The 18287-nt window shown below is 51.9% G+C and overlaps 2 protein-coding genes across 4 annotated transcripts; both read right to left on the minus strand.

The window, feature by feature from the left end:
- Positions 1-687: 687 nt before the first annotated feature.
- Positions 688-8289, minus strand: APOBEC3H (apolipoprotein B mRNA editing enzyme catalytic subunit 3H). 2 transcript variants are annotated; one of them, XM_047786223.1, is made up of 4 exons: positions 8233-8289; positions 3853-4009; positions 2652-2919; positions 688-2403 (listed from the first exon to the last, which is right to left on the minus strand). In XM_047786223.1, exons 2-4 carry the CDS (start codon positions 4000-4002, stop codon positions 2153-2155), a joined length of 669 nt encoding a protein of 222 aa, XP_047642179.1. In that variant the 5' UTR covers positions 4003-4009; positions 8233-8289; the 3' UTR covers positions 688-2152. The 2 variants fall into 2 exon arrangements, with proteins under 2 accessions (XP_047642179.1, XP_047642178.1); XM_047786222.1 differs by lacking the exon at positions 8233-8289 and adding an exon at positions 7995-8216.
- On the minus strand, positions 2809-18004 carry LOC125130650 (DNA dC->dU-editing enzyme APOBEC-3Ca-like). 2 transcript variants are annotated; one of them, XM_047786224.1, is made up of 5 exons: positions 17825-18004; positions 15545-15686; positions 12142-12421; positions 11651-11765; positions 2809-2919 (listed from the first exon to the last, which is right to left on the minus strand). In XM_047786224.1, exons 1-5 carry the CDS (start codon positions 17902-17904, stop codon positions 2871-2873), a joined length of 666 nt encoding a protein of 221 aa, XP_047642180.1. In that variant the 5' UTR covers positions 17905-18004; the 3' UTR covers positions 2809-2870. The 2 variants fall into 2 exon arrangements, with proteins under 2 accessions (XP_047642180.1, XP_047642181.1); XM_047786225.1 differs by lacking the exon at positions 2809-2919 and adding an exon at positions 8240-8296.
- Positions 18005-18287: the final 283 nt, after the last annotated feature.

Genomic DNA, 18287 nt, shown 5'->3' on the forward strand with positions numbered 1-18287 from the left:
GACTTTTATTTGGGCCAAACTGAGGCTTATAACCCAGGAAGCAGATTCTCAGAAAGCTCTGAAAATCATTTTGCCTGTTGGTTAGAAGTCAAAGGCGTGGTTGTATACATTTTCAGGACAAAGGATCATACATCAAAGTGACATCCTGATATTTTACATAAAGGTCACTAAGGATACACAGTCCAGGTAATCACAGACAAAGCAAGCACCAAGTCACAGTGAACCCCTGCAGAGCTGAGAAAGAACCGTATATTTTTTTTGTCTTTTTAGGGCCGCACTGGCAGCATATGGAGGTTCCTAGGCTAGGGATCAAATCAGAGCTGTAGCCACCGGCCTACACCACAGCCACAGCAGCACTGTGATCCGAGCCGTGTCTGCAACCTACACCTCAGCTCATGGCAATGCCAAATCCTTAACCCACTGAGCGAGGCCGGGGATCGAACCCACGTCCTCAGGGATGTTAGATTCGTTTCCTCTGAGCCACGATGGGAACTCCAAGAACTGTATTCTTTTTTTTTTTTTTTTTTAAGAACTGCATTCTTTAAGAAGATACATTGCTAGCATCAGAAGAACGGGGGAAAAATTGATCTTTATGGTCCAGCAGGCACTTGCATCATTGAAGAGCTCTGGTTCATGTGTAACGCAGATGTACCCGGCACATTGGGAGGGGACCCAAACAAACACACGCACAGAGAATTTTATGTTTAATTTTTCTTGTCTCAAAATATAAGTTTCGTGTCATCACTCATGATTAGATTCAGAACCTGCATTTTCAGCAGGAACATCAACAGAGCGATGGCGTGTTGTCATGGTACCCATCAGGGGTACTACTGCTCAGGTTGTCCAGTTTGATTATTTGAATAAGACGTTGTCTGCACGGCTTCTCCACTATGAAGTTACTCTTTTGCCTTGAAATTAACAACTATTTTCTGGACGAGGTACCGGACATATTGGTTTGGTTCCAGGCTATCAAAATAAAGTGACTACTGGAATAAAGCAAGTCACACAAATGTTTTGGTTTCCCAGTGCATAGAAAAGTTTTGTTTCTGCTATACCATAGTCTATTAAGTTTGCAATAGCATCATGTCTTTAGAAACGTATTTACCTCCATTAAAAAAAATACAAAAGAACGAACTAAAATAGTAACACGGAAGATCACTGATCACAGGTGATACCATAACAAATGTAATAATAATGAAAACGATTGAAATATTGAGAAAATCACCAAGATGCGACACAGAGACGCAAAGGGAGCAAATACTGTTGGAAAAAATGATGCTAATAGACTTGCTCGAAGCCAGGGGTTGCCGCAAACTTCGGTTTGTAGAAAACGCGGTATCTGCAAAGCAGGCTGAAGCCCAATTAAGCCAGGCATGCCTGTAACTTGAAACTATGTACAATCCCATTCCTTGCCAGGCGTTCAATGTACTTATTTACATTAGTATGGATTCGTGGCTTCCTATTTTATTCAATAAAGATCATCCATTATTATCCCTATTTACTCGAATGCTCAAAATGTCTCAGATTTGGTTAGTTTTAACCTATTTCGGCAACAATCACTTTAGGGTATGTCTAACATTTAATAGTATTAAAGTCTTTAAAGTCAAAATTTCCCTTCGTACTACAATATAAAAGTTCTTTATTCTCATTTTTTTTTTTAATGTTGGAAAGACCTGATTCCCCTTTCAGAAAGCAATGAAAGAATGGAAGTTTTACAGGCATTCAAGTTATTTTTTTCAATTATAAAAATATTTACCCACTTAGAAAAGAGCAAAATGAAAGAGGAGAGAAAGGTCCCTCGACTTGGGCAAGGGTCAAGGCTGCCCGTGGAGCTTGTTCCTGGTTCCTACGAGTCAGTGCTGAGATACCCCAGGAACTGTCTGTCATCTCGAGTCACTTCTTGATGATGAAGGTGATGGGGAACCGAGTCGCAAATCTCTGAAGGAATCCTCTAAATTATTCTGATTCTCGAACTGTTGGAGAGAGAAACGAGAAAGCTTTGATTGGCGGGAAACTGTGAAGGAGCAAAAGGAGGAGGAGAAGTGATGCTGAAAGTGCTGGGACAAGACAAAGAACGGAGTCAAGATCCACCAGCTAATGAGCGCCTCCGAACGGAGAGAAGGAAGGAACTGGGAACCCCTGGGAGACAGAATCAAAAGAGGGTATCGTGAGAAAAAAGAAAGGAATGGGGGGCAGTGGCAAGAGAGCAAGGAAGAAGAGCGCCAGACAGAAGGAAGGGCTGAACCTGGGAAGGGGTTGGGGGGGGCAGGAGACGCCAGCATCTCACACGCAGGATCCTCGAGAGCCGTCGGCTTATGCTCTCGCTGTATTGCTCCAGCTTCTCCCAGGATGGGAAGCTCCTCCCCTGGTGGTCCACAAACTTTTCCCAGCAGTCTTTGAACTCTGAGATGAGAGAGGGAGACCGAGTCAGGCCCCAAGGGCAGGGGAACAGGTAGCATGCACCCCAAAGGGCCAGGGTCCCCCCTTCCTTTCCATTTCCTCTCCCCTGGGATTTCTCCTTGCCCGGTGGTGTCACAATTTGGGTCTCAGCTGGGCCACCATCCTACCTGCCCCCCACCCCCACCCCTACTTGGTGGCTCTCTCTCTTGGAGCTGTACCCATCTACCCAGAGGCTCTGTCTCTCTTCCTACCTGGGCCTTTCATGACAGCCACGGAGACCTGGTTTGCCTGCAGATGCCGCAGGCCCCTCTGATAACACTTGACCCAGTGGAAGTACAGGCGGGAGGCAAAGAGCTGCAGGCTCAGGTGGTGCCGATTGCTGATGAAATCAACCAGCTCCTCAGCACAGGTGTGGCAAGGGCTCCAGGTGACATAGCAGATGATTCTGTAGCACTGGTCCTGGTCCAGATTCAAGGAATTGATCTTGTCAATAAAACGAATTTCTGCATGTCGCTTTTTCTGAACAGGGTCCCAGACAGAAAGAAGGAAGAATCGGTTAGAAGGCAGAGGCCAAGAGTTCCCCTTGTGGCTAAGGGGGTTAAGAAGCCAACATAGTGTCCATGAGGATGTGGGGTCCCTCCCTGGCCTCACTCAGTGAGTTAAGGATTCCTTGCTGCCCCAAGCTGCAGTGTAGGTCACAGATGTGGCTTGGATCCCACATTGCTGTGGCGTAGGCCGGCAGCTGCAACTCTGATTAGACCCCTAACCTGGGAACTTCCATGTGCCGCTGGTGCAGCCCTTAAAAAAAAAAAAAAAAAGAAAAGAAAAAGGCTCTGTCCTGTAAACTTTTCAGTAAGTGAACTTTTCCAGGACAAGAAAAGAACCTCCTTCCTTCCTTATTTATTCCTTCACTCACTCATCCGTTAATTCCACACTCCCCAGGCACCTGGAGTTCGGCGGGAATTGGATCAGGGCCCCAGGGCCCCGAGAAGGGGGGCTGTCAAACAGACACGCTCAGGGCGTAGTCCTGACTACTTTGCCACCTGCCTTTGGGACACATCCAGGAGGTGGTCTGGAGACGCTGAACGGAGGAGCATGTCAGGGAGGGAGGAGGGATAGGCCAGGTAGGAAGATGGGTGGAAAGGCCGAAATGGGATGGAGATCTCGGAGGTGAGGTTAGGGGCTCAGTCCTTGGGAGAGCCCCTGGCTCCCCCCAGCCCCGCAGGGCTGGCCGAGCTGAGTCTGGAGGAGGAGGGAATATTTGCTTCTCAAAGGGGAGCAGGAGGACGGCTCTGCTAGAGGGCAGGGCTCCTGCGGTGGCCTGGGATGGGAAAGAATGCAGAGACTTCCAGGGATGCTGGGCTCACGTGGACCCCACTCAGCCTCAGGATTTTCCCTGCAGGGATGAGGTGAGCCCCTGCCTGCCCTGTGCCCAGAGGACCCATTTGGCACCTTGTTTTGGAAGCAGCCTTTGTCAAGTATGGAGTCATCGGGCCCCTTCACTTGGTAGCACAAGTAGGTCTTCCTCGGATAGTAGGGCGCCGAGACCCGGGGCTGGTTGCCAAACTGTTGTATGAATATATTTTCTTTTAGTAGATTCATTGTGTTTCTGTGCAACAGGAAGGAGAAAAGCAAAGCTGCGGAGAGTGTTTTCTGGCGTCACCCCAGGCTCTCCGCCACAGAGCCCAGTTCTTTGGGTTCACCTGGGCCCCTAAGGGGAGGTAAGGGAGGGTCTCATCCTTCTTTGTTGGCCAGGAGGGTGGGGGCAGGGAGAGTGATCTCTCCCACCTCCCACCTCCAGCCTGGCAGAGCCTCCTCTGCCCACAGCCCACACTCAGGCCACTGTAGGCAGGATGCCTGGGTTGGGTGGGGGGCCCCTGCCCTGAGAACTAAATATGACACATCTTTTTTTTTGGCTGCGCCTACGGCATGCAGATGTTCCCAGGCCAAAGATCAAACCCATGCCACAGCCGTGCGACACCAGATCCTTAACCCACTGCCCCACTAGGGAACTCCTCAGTTCTCATATTTTCGACCTGAGCCCCAGACTCCTCCATTCAGGACCCACAAGCACCTGAACCCCATGGCTAATGTCAGAACCCTTGTCTTCCAGGGAGCGAGGGGGAATGGAAGCTGATGCCCCCTGTGAGACTGTGCTCTTTGCTGAGCTGTGTGTATCAAAATTCTGTCTGTACAAAGAGCACAGAGGCACATGAACAGGAAAATCTGTTGTCACCAAGGAAGCGTTGTGACAGAGGCTTTGGGCTGATGGCCCACATAGCTCTTTCTCCCAGTAACTGTGATTGTACTCCATAGAGTATTCCATTTTGGATCTTGGGTTTTTTTCTATTTAATATTATATTGCAGAGTTCCCATCATGGCTCAAAAGAAATGAATCTGACTAGTATGCATGAGGCCACAGGTTCAATCCCTGGCCTTGATCAGTGGGTTAAGGCTCCGGCATTGCCATGAGCTATGGTGTAGGTCATAGATGCGGCTCGGATCTGGCGTTGCTATGGCTGTGGTGTAGGCCGGCAGCTATAGCTCCAATTTGACCCCTTGCCTGGGAATCCCCAAATGCCAAGGGTGTGGCTCTAAAAAGACAAAAAAAAAATTATATTGCAAGTGGCCCAGCTCATGTGAGAATCCAGAGCTACCAGGGTCTTTCTGATGAATGCTGTTGGCTCTGTGCCGACAGAAGTAGGTGGCCTTAACGAGGAGGCTCCTGCCAGGCATCAGGGCGGGGCGTGAAGGCACCCTGTGGCCGGACCAAAGACACATGGACACTCATGACCAAGCCACTGCCAGTCTGAACAGCGTAGGAGGCTTGATGGCCCCAGCGAGTTGTCCTTCTGGACACTCCATCCAAGGTAATGTGGCTTGGCTGACAAGGCAGTCAGGCTCGGGTGACCTCTGCGCCTCGGAACTTGCATCTGAATAAAGGAATCAAGCGAAGGGTGCCCGCAGGGCCCAGACCATGGGGAGCAACACCCTCGGTCCTGCAAGGCCAGAAAACCCTCGCCATACTCACTTCCAGCCAACTCACTGAAACACCACCAGTTCCACTGACTGAAAACCCTTTCCGGTACCTGTTGTTCTCATTGACAAAGCCCCTTGTTTCATCAGTGGAAACCTCTCTCTGACATCCCTTGTGTTAATTAGTAAAACTTTATTTCTCTTTGCTTTTTAAGGCCGCACTCGTGGCATATGGAAGTTCCCAGGCTAGGGGTCTGATTGGAGCTGCAGCTACCGGCCTACACCGCAGCCAGAGCAACTCAGGAAGCAAGCTACGGCTTCGACCTATATCACAGCTCACGGCAACGCCGGATCCTTAACCCACTCAGCAAGGCCAGGGATGGAACCTGCATCCTCATGGATACTAGTCGGATTCATTGCCACTGTGCCGCAATGGGAACTCCGTTAATTAGTAAAACTTTAGATGGATTTGGAAAATGATCTCTAAGGAGACCGTCTCTGGACTGTGGCCTTTGATTAACCGCCAGTGACCTTGCCTGAAGTTCACACTCCCCGTTAGGGCCACTGGCCACCCTCATGGTGAGGATTAGAAGGGAAATCCCATTCACAGCACAAATAAGATGATCACTGCCCCATTTGCCTAGAATTTTCCTGATTTTAGCCCTGAAGTTCCCATGCTCTGGGAAACTCCCCCAGTCCTGGAAAAACCCAGACGCTCAAGAAATATTCCAAATTTTAGACAAGAGGACTTATCTTCATAGCACAAATGTTGAACCCTGACCTTGAATAGCTAAAATTGTAGGTATAGTAGAAAGAACTCTAAGAAGTTAATTTTTCAGAATTGGTAGTGTCCTCATGGGAAATGCGTATTCTTCTTGTCCTGGGCAGTTTTCCCTCCACAGAGAGTAGAAATGAGAATCTTTTTTGCAGAATGTGCCTTTAAAATAAAATTTTTCAAAATGCTTTATAGGAGTTCCCATTGTGGCTCAACAGGTTAAGAACCTGGCATAGTGTCCATGAGGATGCGGGTTCGATCCCTGGTCTCGCTCAGTGGGTTAGGGAACCAGCGTGCCACAAGCCGAGCTTGTAGGCCGCAGATGCGGCTTGGATCCCGCATGGCTGTGTCTGTGGCATAAGCTGGCAGCTGCAGCTCTGATTCGACCCCTAGCCTGGGAACATCCACGTGCCACAGGTGCAGCCTTAATAAAAAAAAATAAAAAAAAGTGCTTTTATAACTGACTCCAAAAACTGCTTCAGTTATCCTTAAGCCTAAAGTCTAGGATGGAAGGTGCACCAAGAGCTTTTAGGAAGACCTGGTGGCCGTGCCTCTGGGATATTGTTACCGGAAAGATGTTACCAGAATCCGGGTTCTTGTTCACGGAGCCAAAGAATGACCTTCGTGAACACAGGCAGCAAGGAAGCAAAAGCAAATCGCTCCCAGCACAGATCCTGGGAGGGAAGAGTCTCCCTCTCTATTGTTTTAAGGAGGTTTTTATTTCTTAAGGACGAGGGCAGGTACCCACGTGGGGTCCAGATGTCAGTTCTTTTTCCCAGCGGCCTTGCCCAGTTTACCTATATCGGGCCTTGTCCAATAGGATTTTAGAGGTGGGGATGCTCCCCGAATTTTATGATCCTCTTGCTCTTCTCTCCCCTGGACTTAGAGTCACCGCTCTTTACATTCTTTGGGTAACCGTCAAATGGATAGGTCAGGGATTAATTCCCACTCTGACGTAAAGCAAATGTACTTTCTTTTTTAAAAAATTTATTTTATTAAAAAAAAATTTTTTTTTTGGTCTTTTTGTCTTTTGGAGGCCGCACCTGCGGCGTATGTAGTTCCAGGCTAGGGGTCGAATCAGAACTGTAGCTGCCGGCCTATGCCACAGCCTCGCGGGATCTGAGATGCATCTTTGATCTATACCACAGCTCACGGCAACGCTGGATCCTTAACCCACTGAGCGAGGCCAGGAACCGAACCCGTGTCCTCAAGGATGCTAGTCGGGTTCGCCAACCACGGAGCCGCGACGAGAACTCCAAAGCAAATGTATTTTCAAGAGTTAATCTTCCAACAAGCAAGGCCTGTTTGTCTTGCTGAGTTTTTACAAATCTTAAAACATGGCCATCCATCAGGGAATATATCGAAGCCCGTGTTCCTACACGAACAACCTGAATTATTAATCGGCCTCAATTTGGCCAGGGACACAGAGAGACAGGCTGTGACAGAGGCAGCCCTGGGGGGCCTGAGGCAAGAGAAGGCCTTGCGGAGAAGGAGCCAGGAAGGGAGAGAAGCCGGGCTGAGAGCGAGAGGGAGGCGGGAGGCAGAGCCCCGGGCTAAGAGGAGAACCAGCAGCAGTACCTGGTCCATGCAGCCTGGCTCCAGCCTCCACTGCAGGCTTGTCGCAGCTTGCCCTGGGCACTGGGCTCTCTGGCTGCCCCTCCCTCTCACTAGGCTGCCCTTGGCCTTGGGAAAGCCGCTTATCTGAGAGTGTCCCCCTACACTGTCCTCCTACAGCTGAGTGGTAGAGGCCCTTCCGGCCTTGGTCACCTGCAGCGGGAGGCCCTAGGGTGACTTTTGGTCTCTCAGACCCACCTGCTCTCCTCCCTCTGGGCTCTTGACTTACCAGATTCCGGGAGTCCTGAGGCAGACTCCTTGCCCCCCAAGGCTTGTCCCAGCCCAGCCTTTGGTCATGGGTGCCCTGCCTTCTTTTCCCTCCCAGAGGCCCTGCTTTAGGACAGCCCGTTATCTGTGAGCGACCTCCCAGGCCGTCTCAGCGGAGGCCCCACCTCCTTCCTGCTTTGGCACCAGGGGTGGGAGGGCCCTGGGGGGAGGGGGGTTTGCTTCCTCAGGCTCAGACCCACCTTCTCTTGGGCCCTCCCTCTTGGCAGAGCTCAGCCTCTGATGCAGCTGCAGGACCGAAAGTTACTGCAAAGGGAAAGAGAAAGTAAAGATGCCAGAGGAAGTCTGGGGATGGACAGACCCTGGCTGCAAAGTGCGGGACAGAGGCTGGCTCCTGCTGGCGGTGGCAGGGGCGGGGGGGCGGGGCGGCAGGCTGAGGTGGGAGAGGGGGGTGCAAGTTGGAGCCCTCTCCGCCCCACCCCTGCATTGTCATTCAGTATCCTGACAAGACTCTGGGCAGGACAGAAAGTGAGGGCTGGGGGTCAGTGCTCTGGATTTCATCGCCAGCCCTGCGTTGAGCAGATCCAGTGCACCATCTGCTACCCCAGCCCCCCGTTAGCATCAAGCAGGGAGACTCATTATCCTGACACTTTCCATGAGGTCACAGCACAGAGAGGCTAAGACACTTTCTTGAGGTCACATGGCAAATAAATGGCAGAACTGAAAGGCTGTCCCGGCAGCCTGACCAGGTTCCTTCCTCCTGCTTCCTCACTGTTCCATGAAAAGGAGTGGGGGGCAGGGGAGATGAGAGAAGGGGTCTCGCTGCCCCCAGAGGCCCTCCCGGGCCGGGGACAGAGGACCTGGACTTGAAGCATGCAGCCTTAAAGCTGTCTGGTTACTTTGTCACGTGGCCACCAAGACCTCCAGATGAACACCCAGAGCTCTTGGGAAAACTGAAACCTAGGTCCTAGAGCAGCACGGCCACCTCCCGTCCAGATCACATGCAAATGTGATTCCTAAATTAGCTTTTCCCAGCTTGTCACTCCACTGCTCCTCTGACCCAGCACACGCCCTCTTCTGCCCCTCAGGCCCTGCTGTGGCCTCAGGGACAACGAGAGCTTGCCCAGGAGGTTCGAAGACCCACAGGAATGGTATCCCCTTCACCTCCATCTGTCCTAATGCCCAGGGCCACAGACAGCAGAAGATTCTAGAATGAGCTGGGTCCTTCCGGGGAAAGTGATCCGAGTTGCACACTGAGGGGTTGGTCAAACTCAGAGAGCTAAGTCACCCCTGGCCTGGGAAGCAGGAAGGATGGGCTAGAAGGCTCAAACCCTTTGCTGGCCTTTCCCTAATGACTTGAGATTCCCCCCCTCCCCCGTCTGGAGAATCCCCGAGAGCCACCGGAGATGGGCGGAGACGGAGGTGTGCTCCAGGCGAGACATTTCGAACTGGCCACGTGCCCTTTTCTGATGACCGAGACCATCAGGAAATGTCATCCAGAACCATGGCCCTCTGTGCCCCCCTCCTTGAAAGAAACAGCAACCAAGAGAGCGTCAAGGCAGACGAGCCAAAGCAGCCAGAGACCCCTCCAGATTCTGTCCAAGCCCCTCAGGCAGCAGGGCCAACAGGAAGGGACAGTGAGGGACCGATGTCTGCTGTCACCGACAGTTCACACCCAGACCTTTTCCGCATGACGCCTCGATGGATGGATCCAAACCAAACAGCTTCCCACTTGCCCTTCCTTCCTCTGTGTCTGGCCTGCCCAGAATCCCGACTCATCCAGCTCCCTCTGCGCCGCGTCACCGTCCCTGCCACAGACCCCACCACCCTTTCTGGAACCTCCACTGAGTTCCTCCTCCTGCATTCACGTGGCAGTCAGCTCTGTGGTCAATGGGCCAGACGCCCGCTTCCTAATCTACCTTGAGCAACTGAGCTGTGGTCTCTGACCTGACACTTGGCTGCCCTTCTGCTTTTTACTCTGCTTTTTGAACAAGCTCCAGTAGGAGTTCCTGCTGTGGTGCAATGGGATTTGCGGCGTCTCTGCAGCGCTGGGACGCAGGTTCAGTCCCCGAGCCCAGCACAGCGGGTTAAGGATCTAGGGCTAGGTCACAGCGGCAACTCGGATCTGATCCCTGGCGGGGAAAATCCACATGCCACAGGGTGGCACAAAAGGGGGTAAAGTGCGGGGCAGGTGGAAACAAGCTCCGATAATCTCAATCCTACTTTTTTCCTAAAAACTTCTTTAAACGTGAACTTAACCATTATATATATTTTTCCTTGCTCACTCTCCATCACCATCCCCAGAGCTTCATCTCTGGCAGCAATTTGGGAATGGCACGAGGGATGAGCCGGGTGAGGATGGGGTACGATGACGACAGAGGGAGGGTGGGGTGGGGGTGGGGCCCTAGGGGCAGCAAGGTCTGGAGTGGAAGCAGATGAGCCTGGGTCAAGGGGGGGGCATAACCTGAAGAGAGACCACCCAGAACAAGGATCCTGCTCTCGTGGCGCCAGCTCAGCTCAAAGAGGCCTGTGGTCATTATATGAGCTGAACTGTGTCCCCCCAAATCCATATGCTGAAGTCCCAACGTTTAGTTTAGTTCCTCAGGACTGTATTTGAGGTAGTGCCTTTAAAGAGGTCACTGCAGTAAGAGGAGGCTCTTAGAATGAGCCTTAATCCAATCAGACTGATGTCCTCGTGACAAGAGCAAACTGGGACCCACAGAGGGACACCAGGGGTTCCCCGGGATCCTGTACCGAGGAAAGACCTCCTGAGGACAGAGGGAGAAGGCAGCAGTATATGAGCCAAGGAGGGAGATGGCAGGAGAAGCCCAACCGGCCAACGCCTTGATCTTGGACTTCTAGGGGAGAGCGGCAAGAGGACAGATGGGAAGACCTGAGCTCACCGCCTGGTGTGAGCACACCAAGATCTTGGGCGTCTAGGGAGTTCCCCATTGCGGCTCAGCGGTAACAAATCCAACTAGCATCCACGAGGACGCAGGTTCGTGCCCTGGCCTCCCTCGGTGGGTTAAGGATCCGGTGTTGCCGTGAGCTGTGGTTAGGTCTCAGATGAGCCTCGGATCTGGTGTGGCTGTGGCTGTGGCGTAGGCCAGCAGCTGTAGATCCGATTCGAACCTTTGCCTGGGCCTGGGGACTTCCATAGGTTGCAGGTGCCTCCCTAAAAAGATGAAAAGAAAAAAAAAAAAAAAAACCACAAGAGGATACAACACGTACCTCATGTAAGATCCTGAATGTCTAGCCTCCACACCAGTGAGAAAATAGATGCCTCTTGTTAAGCCACCCCGTCTGTGGAGTTTTGCGGCCGAGGCCCTAGCAAGTGAATACAGCCATTGCCATCAAGGCCCTGATAGGTCAACTCTGTCTTGAAGGATGTTTCTCAAATCTTATGATTTTCACCCGGATACATATTCCTGCCCATTTACGTTCATTTCAGTAACAGGATATGGTTCATGCGTGAGATGGACGGAGGGGGGTCTCTCGCTGGGAGAGGGGTAGTCCTCCAGGGAGGAGGGGGATACGCTGGGGGAAGGAAGGAGAGAGGGGCAGCCTGAGGGCAGGGGGCCTAGGAGCCGGGGAGGGGAGGAGGCTGAGGAGGGAGGAGAGGGGAGGAGGAGGAGGAGGAGGAGGGCGGGGGAGCCTCACCGGAGAATCTGCTTCAGCTCTGTGACCAAGCGTTGATAATTTTTACGCAGTTCTTTCCACGGCTTGAAGGGCATCCCCAGGTTGTGCACGAAGTTGTTCCAGCAGTGTTGGAAGTCTGAGGTACACAAGGGAGAGAGGAGTTCCCATTGTGGCTCAGCGGTAATGAACCTGACTAGGATCCATGAGGACGTGGGTTTGATCCCTGGCCTCGCTCACTGGCAGCTGTAGCTCCGATCAACCCTAGCCTGGGAACTTCCATATATATGCTGCAAGTGCGACAAAAAAAAAGACGGGAGCGAGCCATCAGGTCCGGGGCCTGGGAGTCTCTCTGTGCTGACCCTCCTGTGCCCTGGGCACGGTCCCCTCCCGCCCCCTCCCTGCTGCGTGCCCTCAGTTCTGCCTCGTCTCCCAGGCTCTCCTCCCACTCACCCTCCCTGGGGGAGCCTGCTAGCCCCCTTCCACCGCTCCCCCCCCATCCCCCCTGCACTCACCTTGGAAGGACATGATGCCCACCCGGGCCCCCAAGTCACTCAGTCTGCGCAGCCCCTCCCGGGACTCTGACTTCCAGAAGTAGTAGAGGCGCGCGGCCGAGAGGCTCAGGCTCACGTTCCTGTTCTCCTCCAGGAACTGAGCCACCTGCGCTGCACACTCACAGCAGGGGCTCCAGGAGATGAACCAGGTGACGTAGTAATGCTCGTCCGGGGACAGCCCCCGGGACTGGAACCAAGAGAGGAAGCAGAGCTCGGCGTGGCAGGGCCGGTCGGGAGGGACCTGGCAGAGAGGAAGGAGGAAAGGGGACATTCTTGGCTGGAGGCGGGGGGGCCATGTGGCCGGGCTGGGGGCCGCAGGGGCTGGGGATGAGGGGCCCAGGGGTGGGAGCCGAGAGGCCTACTGTCCATGATGTAGCCCTTCTTCCCTTCCCTTCCTTCCCATCTTTTCTTGCGTCATCATCCTTTCCCACCTTCGACTCATCCATTCATTCCAACATCCACCTTTTGCAAGTGTCCTGAGCGCCTGCTCTCGGCCACATCCCCTGGGGTCCAGGCCTGTTGGAGCTGTCTCGTGGGAGGGCTGTCGAGCTGCTCTGTCCCTCAGGGGTGGCACCAGCCACACAGGCCCCAGGACCCTTGAGATGTGGCTCGTCCGAATGGAGATGGGAGACAAGTGTGAAACCACACAACTCCCTTCAGTGACTTAGTGTATGAAGAAAAACAAATGGAAACCATCTCATGAAGAAGCTGTACATTAGTTATGGGTGAGAAAATGCCTATAACTGAAATAACAGCTGAACTCTACAGCCAGTCCTCCGTATCTGAGGGTTCTCCATCCGTGGATCCAACCAACCACCTGTGGAAATTATTCGGGGAAAAAAAATTCCAGAAAGTTCCCCAAAGCAGAGCTTGAGTTTGCCAAGCTGGCAGCTATGACATAGCATTGGCATTGAATGTACAAGTATGGACATAGCATTTACATCTTATTAGGTTGTTTTGCTTTGCCTTTTTTTTTTTTTAGGGCTGCACCTGTGGCTTATGGAATTCTCCAGGCTAGGAAATTGGAGCTGTAGCTGCCGGCCTACCCCACAGCCACACAGCAACGCCAGACCCGAGCCATGTCTGCGGCCTACACCACAGCTCAGAGCAACGCTGGATCCTTCACCGACTGAGCGAGGCCAGGGATGGAACTTGCCTCCTCATGAATACTAGGCGGGTTTGTTACTGCTGAGCCATGACAGGAACTCCCATATTAGGTATTATAAGTTAGCTAGAGATGAGCTAAAGGATGTGGGAGGAAGTGCGTAGGTTATATGCAAATAAGCTGCCATTTTACATAAGGGATTTGAGCACCTGTGAGTTTGGGTATCTGCAGGGGTCCTGGAGCCAACCTCTGTCCCCCACACCGAGGGATGACTGTATTGTCTCGCACATTATCAATATTAATTTCATGGGTTCCTCTGAACTTTTTGAACCCCGGGTAGCAGAAAAAGTGAGAAGAAACATCATCCAGGGAGACCTGATGGCTAGGGGGCAGGCAGGACAAAGGGTGTGGGTGCTTCCCTGTGGGATCACAGGCCCTGGGCACAGAGGAGGCAGGGGTGTGGTGGGCAAGGACCCCTGCTTTCCAAACACGCGCTTTCCTCCAAGCCTGCCAGAGGCCAAGCTCAGGGATGAGGAGGATCCGAGAACCACTGCCAGCAGACTCTCTAAACAGGCCCAGGGGGATAAGCCAAAGGCCATCGGGTATCAGGTCCCGGGAGGGTCAAAGAGGGGCCTTGTGGGCCAAGGACTTAGGAAGCAAATGTGTGGGAAGATGCCTACACCCCTGAGAGCCCCCAGATGGCACTGGATGTATTTTTTTTTTAAGTTTTAGTGGAGTATAGTTGCCTGACAATGTTGTGGTAGTTTCAGGTGTACAGCCAAGCACACCAGTTTTATATATATATATACACACACACACATCCATTATTTTTCAGATTCTTTTCCCATATAGGTTACTACAGGGTATTAAGTAGATTTCCCTGTGCTATACAGTAGGTCCCTATTGGGTATCTATTGTAAACATAGTAGTGTGTATGTGTTAACCCCAAACTTCTAATTTATCCGTCCCCTCCCCTTCCCCTTTGGCTTCTGTGTGATTTCAAAATCTGTAACTCTGTTTCTATTTTGTAAATAAGTTACTTTTGTCAGTTCGTTTTTGATTTTGGCCAATCCCGCAGCATTCAGAAGTTTGGGGGCCAGGGATCGCCCAGAACCACAGAAGTGACAATGCCAGATTCTTAACCACTAGGTCACCAGGGAACTCCAGTAAATAAGTTCTTTTGTATCGTTTCAAAAATTAGATTCCATATATGAGATATCATGTGATATTCGTCTTTCTCTGACTTATGTCACTTAGTATGATCATCTCTAGGTCTACCCATGTTGCTGCAAATGGCATTATCTTGTTCTTTTTTATGGCTGAGTAATATTCCGTTGTACATATGTACCACATCTCTTTCCATTGGGGGGGCTAAAATTTCATCCCATCTTGGAAACAGGAACTAGATTTGAACTATTGCTTTGGGCAAGGGCATAGGACAGAATGTATCACTGCTGTATCAACATTATTTTTTTTTTTTTCTTTTCACTTTTTAGGGCCAAACCTGTGGCATGTGGAAGTTCCCTGTTTAGGAATGGAATCGGAGCTGCAGCTGCCGGCCTACACCACAGCTCACAGCACCACCAGATCCTTAACCCACTGAGCAAGGCCAGGGATCAAACCCGCATTCTCATGGATCCTAGTCAGGTTCGTAACCCACTGAGCAACGACAGGAACTCCTGTGTCTGCATTCTTGGTAAAAACCGGACACACTGAAAAGGCATTTTCCTAGTATTGACATAATATACTCTGAAAACCAATGAATTGCAATTGTAATTATATCCCCCAATTATAACTTTGGGAAAACAATTAGTGCAAGCATCCTAAAACTTCCGCAATTTGCCAATAAAACCCTCTGGCAGAACACAGTTCAGACTGCACCTGAATCTGTGTTCCCAGATTGCAGGTCCAAGACACCCAAAACAAAACAAAACAAAAAAGAATTTTTTTTCTTTTTTTCTTTTTTTTGCTTTTTAGGGCTGCACCCTCAGCATACAGAGGTTCCCAGGCTAGGGGCTGAATCGGAGCTACAGCTGCCGGGCCTACATCACAGCCACAGCAATATCAGATCTGAGCCACATCTGCAACCTACACCACAGCTCACAGGATCGCCGGTTCCTCAACCCACTGAGTGAGGCCAGGGATTGAACCCACGACCTCATGGTTCCTAGTCGGATTTGTTTCCGCTGCACCATGATGGGAACTCCCTGTGCCTCTATTCAGCTCCCGCCCACGTTAGGGGTGTCATCGGGCCCGTACCTGGTTTTGGAAGATGCCTTGGAAGAAACAGTTCTTTCCTTCCACCTGGCAGCAGATGTAGGAGCGGTTCCGCCCAGAGGCAAAGCGCAGGTTGCGAAAGTGGAAGGAGAAGGTTTGGGGAGGTAACCACTCCTCTGGGTTCCTGGGGCCAAAAGAGAGAAAAGGGGAAAAGCAGAGATGGTCGCCTGGGGTTACTCCCAGCTGAGCCCTCTGAGCACAGCCGCCAGGACCAAAACCCCCACTTTGGCCTTGAGAATTCCCTGCTGGAAGACTTTCCAGGCAGGGAGAGGGAGCAGAGAGGGTGCTGGGACAACGGGGTGGGTGACTTCTCCCACAGGGGCCCAGACTGCTCCTTCCCAGAGCCCTCCCACCTCCACTCCAGTTTGCCTGCCTACCCATCCCCCCAACCCACTAGGAAAAAATATCTAAGAGTAATAAAACCTCTCCACTCCAAAATCACAAGAGCCTTCAATATTGCAGTTCCATTCACTTCTGACTTTTCGCTTGTGCATATTTGTTTTGTTTTTGTCTTTTGCCATTTCTAGGGCCACACCTGTGGCATATGGAGGTTCCCAGGCTAGGGGTCTAATCAGAGCTGCAGCCACCCAGCCTATGTCAGAGCCACAACAATGCCAGATCTGAGATGCGTCTGCAACCTACACCACAGCTCATGGCAATGCCGGATCCTTAACCTCCCTGAGCGAGGCCAGAGATCGAACCCGCAAACTCATGGTTCCTAGTTGGATTTGCTTCCACTGTGCCACAACGGGAACTCCTTTTTTTAGTTTTTGTTTGTTTGTTTTGTTTGCTTTTTTTTTTACTTGTGCATATTTTTAAAAATTATTTATTTAGTTATTTATTTCTCTTTTTTGGCCACCCTGCAGCATATGGAGTCCCAGGCCAGAGATCAGATCACAGCCATAGTTGCAACCTAAGTCACCATCATGGCAATGCTGGATCCTTAACCCAGTGTGCCAGGTAACTGGGGATTGAACCTGCGTCCCAGCGCTCCCAAGACACTGTCAATTCCCTTGTGCTACAGTGGGAACTCCTTGGGTTTTTTTTGTTTTTTTTTGTTTGTTTGTTTTTGTTTTGTTTTGTTTTGTTTTGTTTTTAATGTCAGCTTAACACCTACATTCACAGGCTCCGGCTAGTGTCCCAAGTGTTTGTATCTGAACTATCTCCTCCTCCCCAAATCCTGCGGGATCCATGCCCACTTTATAGAGGAGGAAACTGTGACACAGAGAGGCAAGGAGCCTGCCCTTCTTGCAGAGCAGTAAATGATGGACCTGGGTCCCCTGACAAGGCAAGGCCATTTCCAGCTTTTCCATGATGTGACCTTGCAGCTGTGGACAGCCTTGGAGGTGGTTTTCTTTCTCAATTTTTTTTTTTCTTTTCTTTTTAGGGTTGCACCTGTGATACATGGAGGTTCCCAGGCTAGGGGTCAAATCGGAGCTATAGCTGCCGGCCTACACCACAGCCACAGCAACATGGGCTCTGAGCCACATCTGCAACCCACACCACAGCTCACGGTGATGCCAGATCCTTAACCCACTGAGTGAGGCCAGGGATCAAACCTGCATCTTCATGGATACTAGTTGGGTTCACAACCCGCTGAGTCGCAATGGGAACTCCCTCCTACTTAATTTTAAAACAGAGGGGTTTCTCCCCATCTTTCCTCCAAGTTCCCCATTCGTGGTTTGGTTATAAACCCGAAGCGTGGTCACCTAGGTTGGGCCAGATTTGTGAAGAGTCGGCATTTATTTTGCTGCTCACTGTGGAGATATTCTTGGAAGACATGATTTATCTTCTTGCCTCAGAGAACTAGTCTCACTGTTTAAATGCTACAGAAGATCCATCAAAGTACTTTGAACAAAATTCACCCACGGCTTCCATCCTCCCTTAGCCAAATTCTAAGCATTAAGACAGCACAGATATTTCCGACCAATAGGGGGTGCAGACCCCCAGAGGCAGGGAGGGGACCATCCAGCCCGACAGACAGACTTTCGGACCGAGGGCAGGGCGGGAGGACCCTCGGGGCTGGCTGGAGGTGTAGGAGGGGCCAGTTTGGAAGCCAGAGCGGGGGCACCCTCCCCCCCCAGAAGAGGGCAAAGACCCCAGAGGGGAGTGGGCCCTGCAGAGAAGGAGCCCAGAGAGGGAACGGAAAGAGGCTGGGACTGCCGGGGCTCTGGGGATGAGGAGGCCGAGGACAGAGGCACAGCCCTAGAAAGGGCTGCAGAGAGGGGGGCCTCGTGGGACAGCGTGGGCGGGTGGCGGTACCTGATCCCGGGCCTCTGGCCGTAGCCTCCTCGGCCGGCTGGTCCCGGCCCTGGCCATTGTCTCAGGCGCTGAGGATCCATTTCCTCCCCCAGGGCTCCAGTGTAGGAAGAGCCCCTTATCTGAGAGTGACCTCCCAGGCCGGCTCAGCGGAGGCCCCACCTCCTTCCTGCTTTGGCACCAGGGGTGGGAGGGCCCCAGGGTGGTTTGCTTCCTCAGGCTCAGACCCACCTTCTCTTGGGCCCTCCCTCTTGGCAGAGCTCAGCCTCTGATGCAGCCGGGGCCCCTCCGAGCAGCAGGACCCAATGTTACACAAAGGGAAAGAGAAAGTAAAGATGCCAGAGGAAGAGGGGGGGATGGACAGCCCCTGGCTGCAAAGATCGGGGGACAGAGGCTGGCTCCCACTGGCAGTGGGGCAGGACAGAACCCTCTCAGCACCCCCACCTCCTGCGCCCAGCCCAAATCT

This window comes from Phacochoerus africanus, chromosome 7, assembly GCF_016906955.1.
Source record: "Phacochoerus africanus isolate WHEZ1 chromosome 7, ROS_Pafr_v1, whole genome shotgun sequence".
In the NCBI taxonomy this organism is placed as follows: Eukaryota; Metazoa; Chordata; class Mammalia; order Artiodactyla; family Suidae; genus Phacochoerus; species Phacochoerus africanus.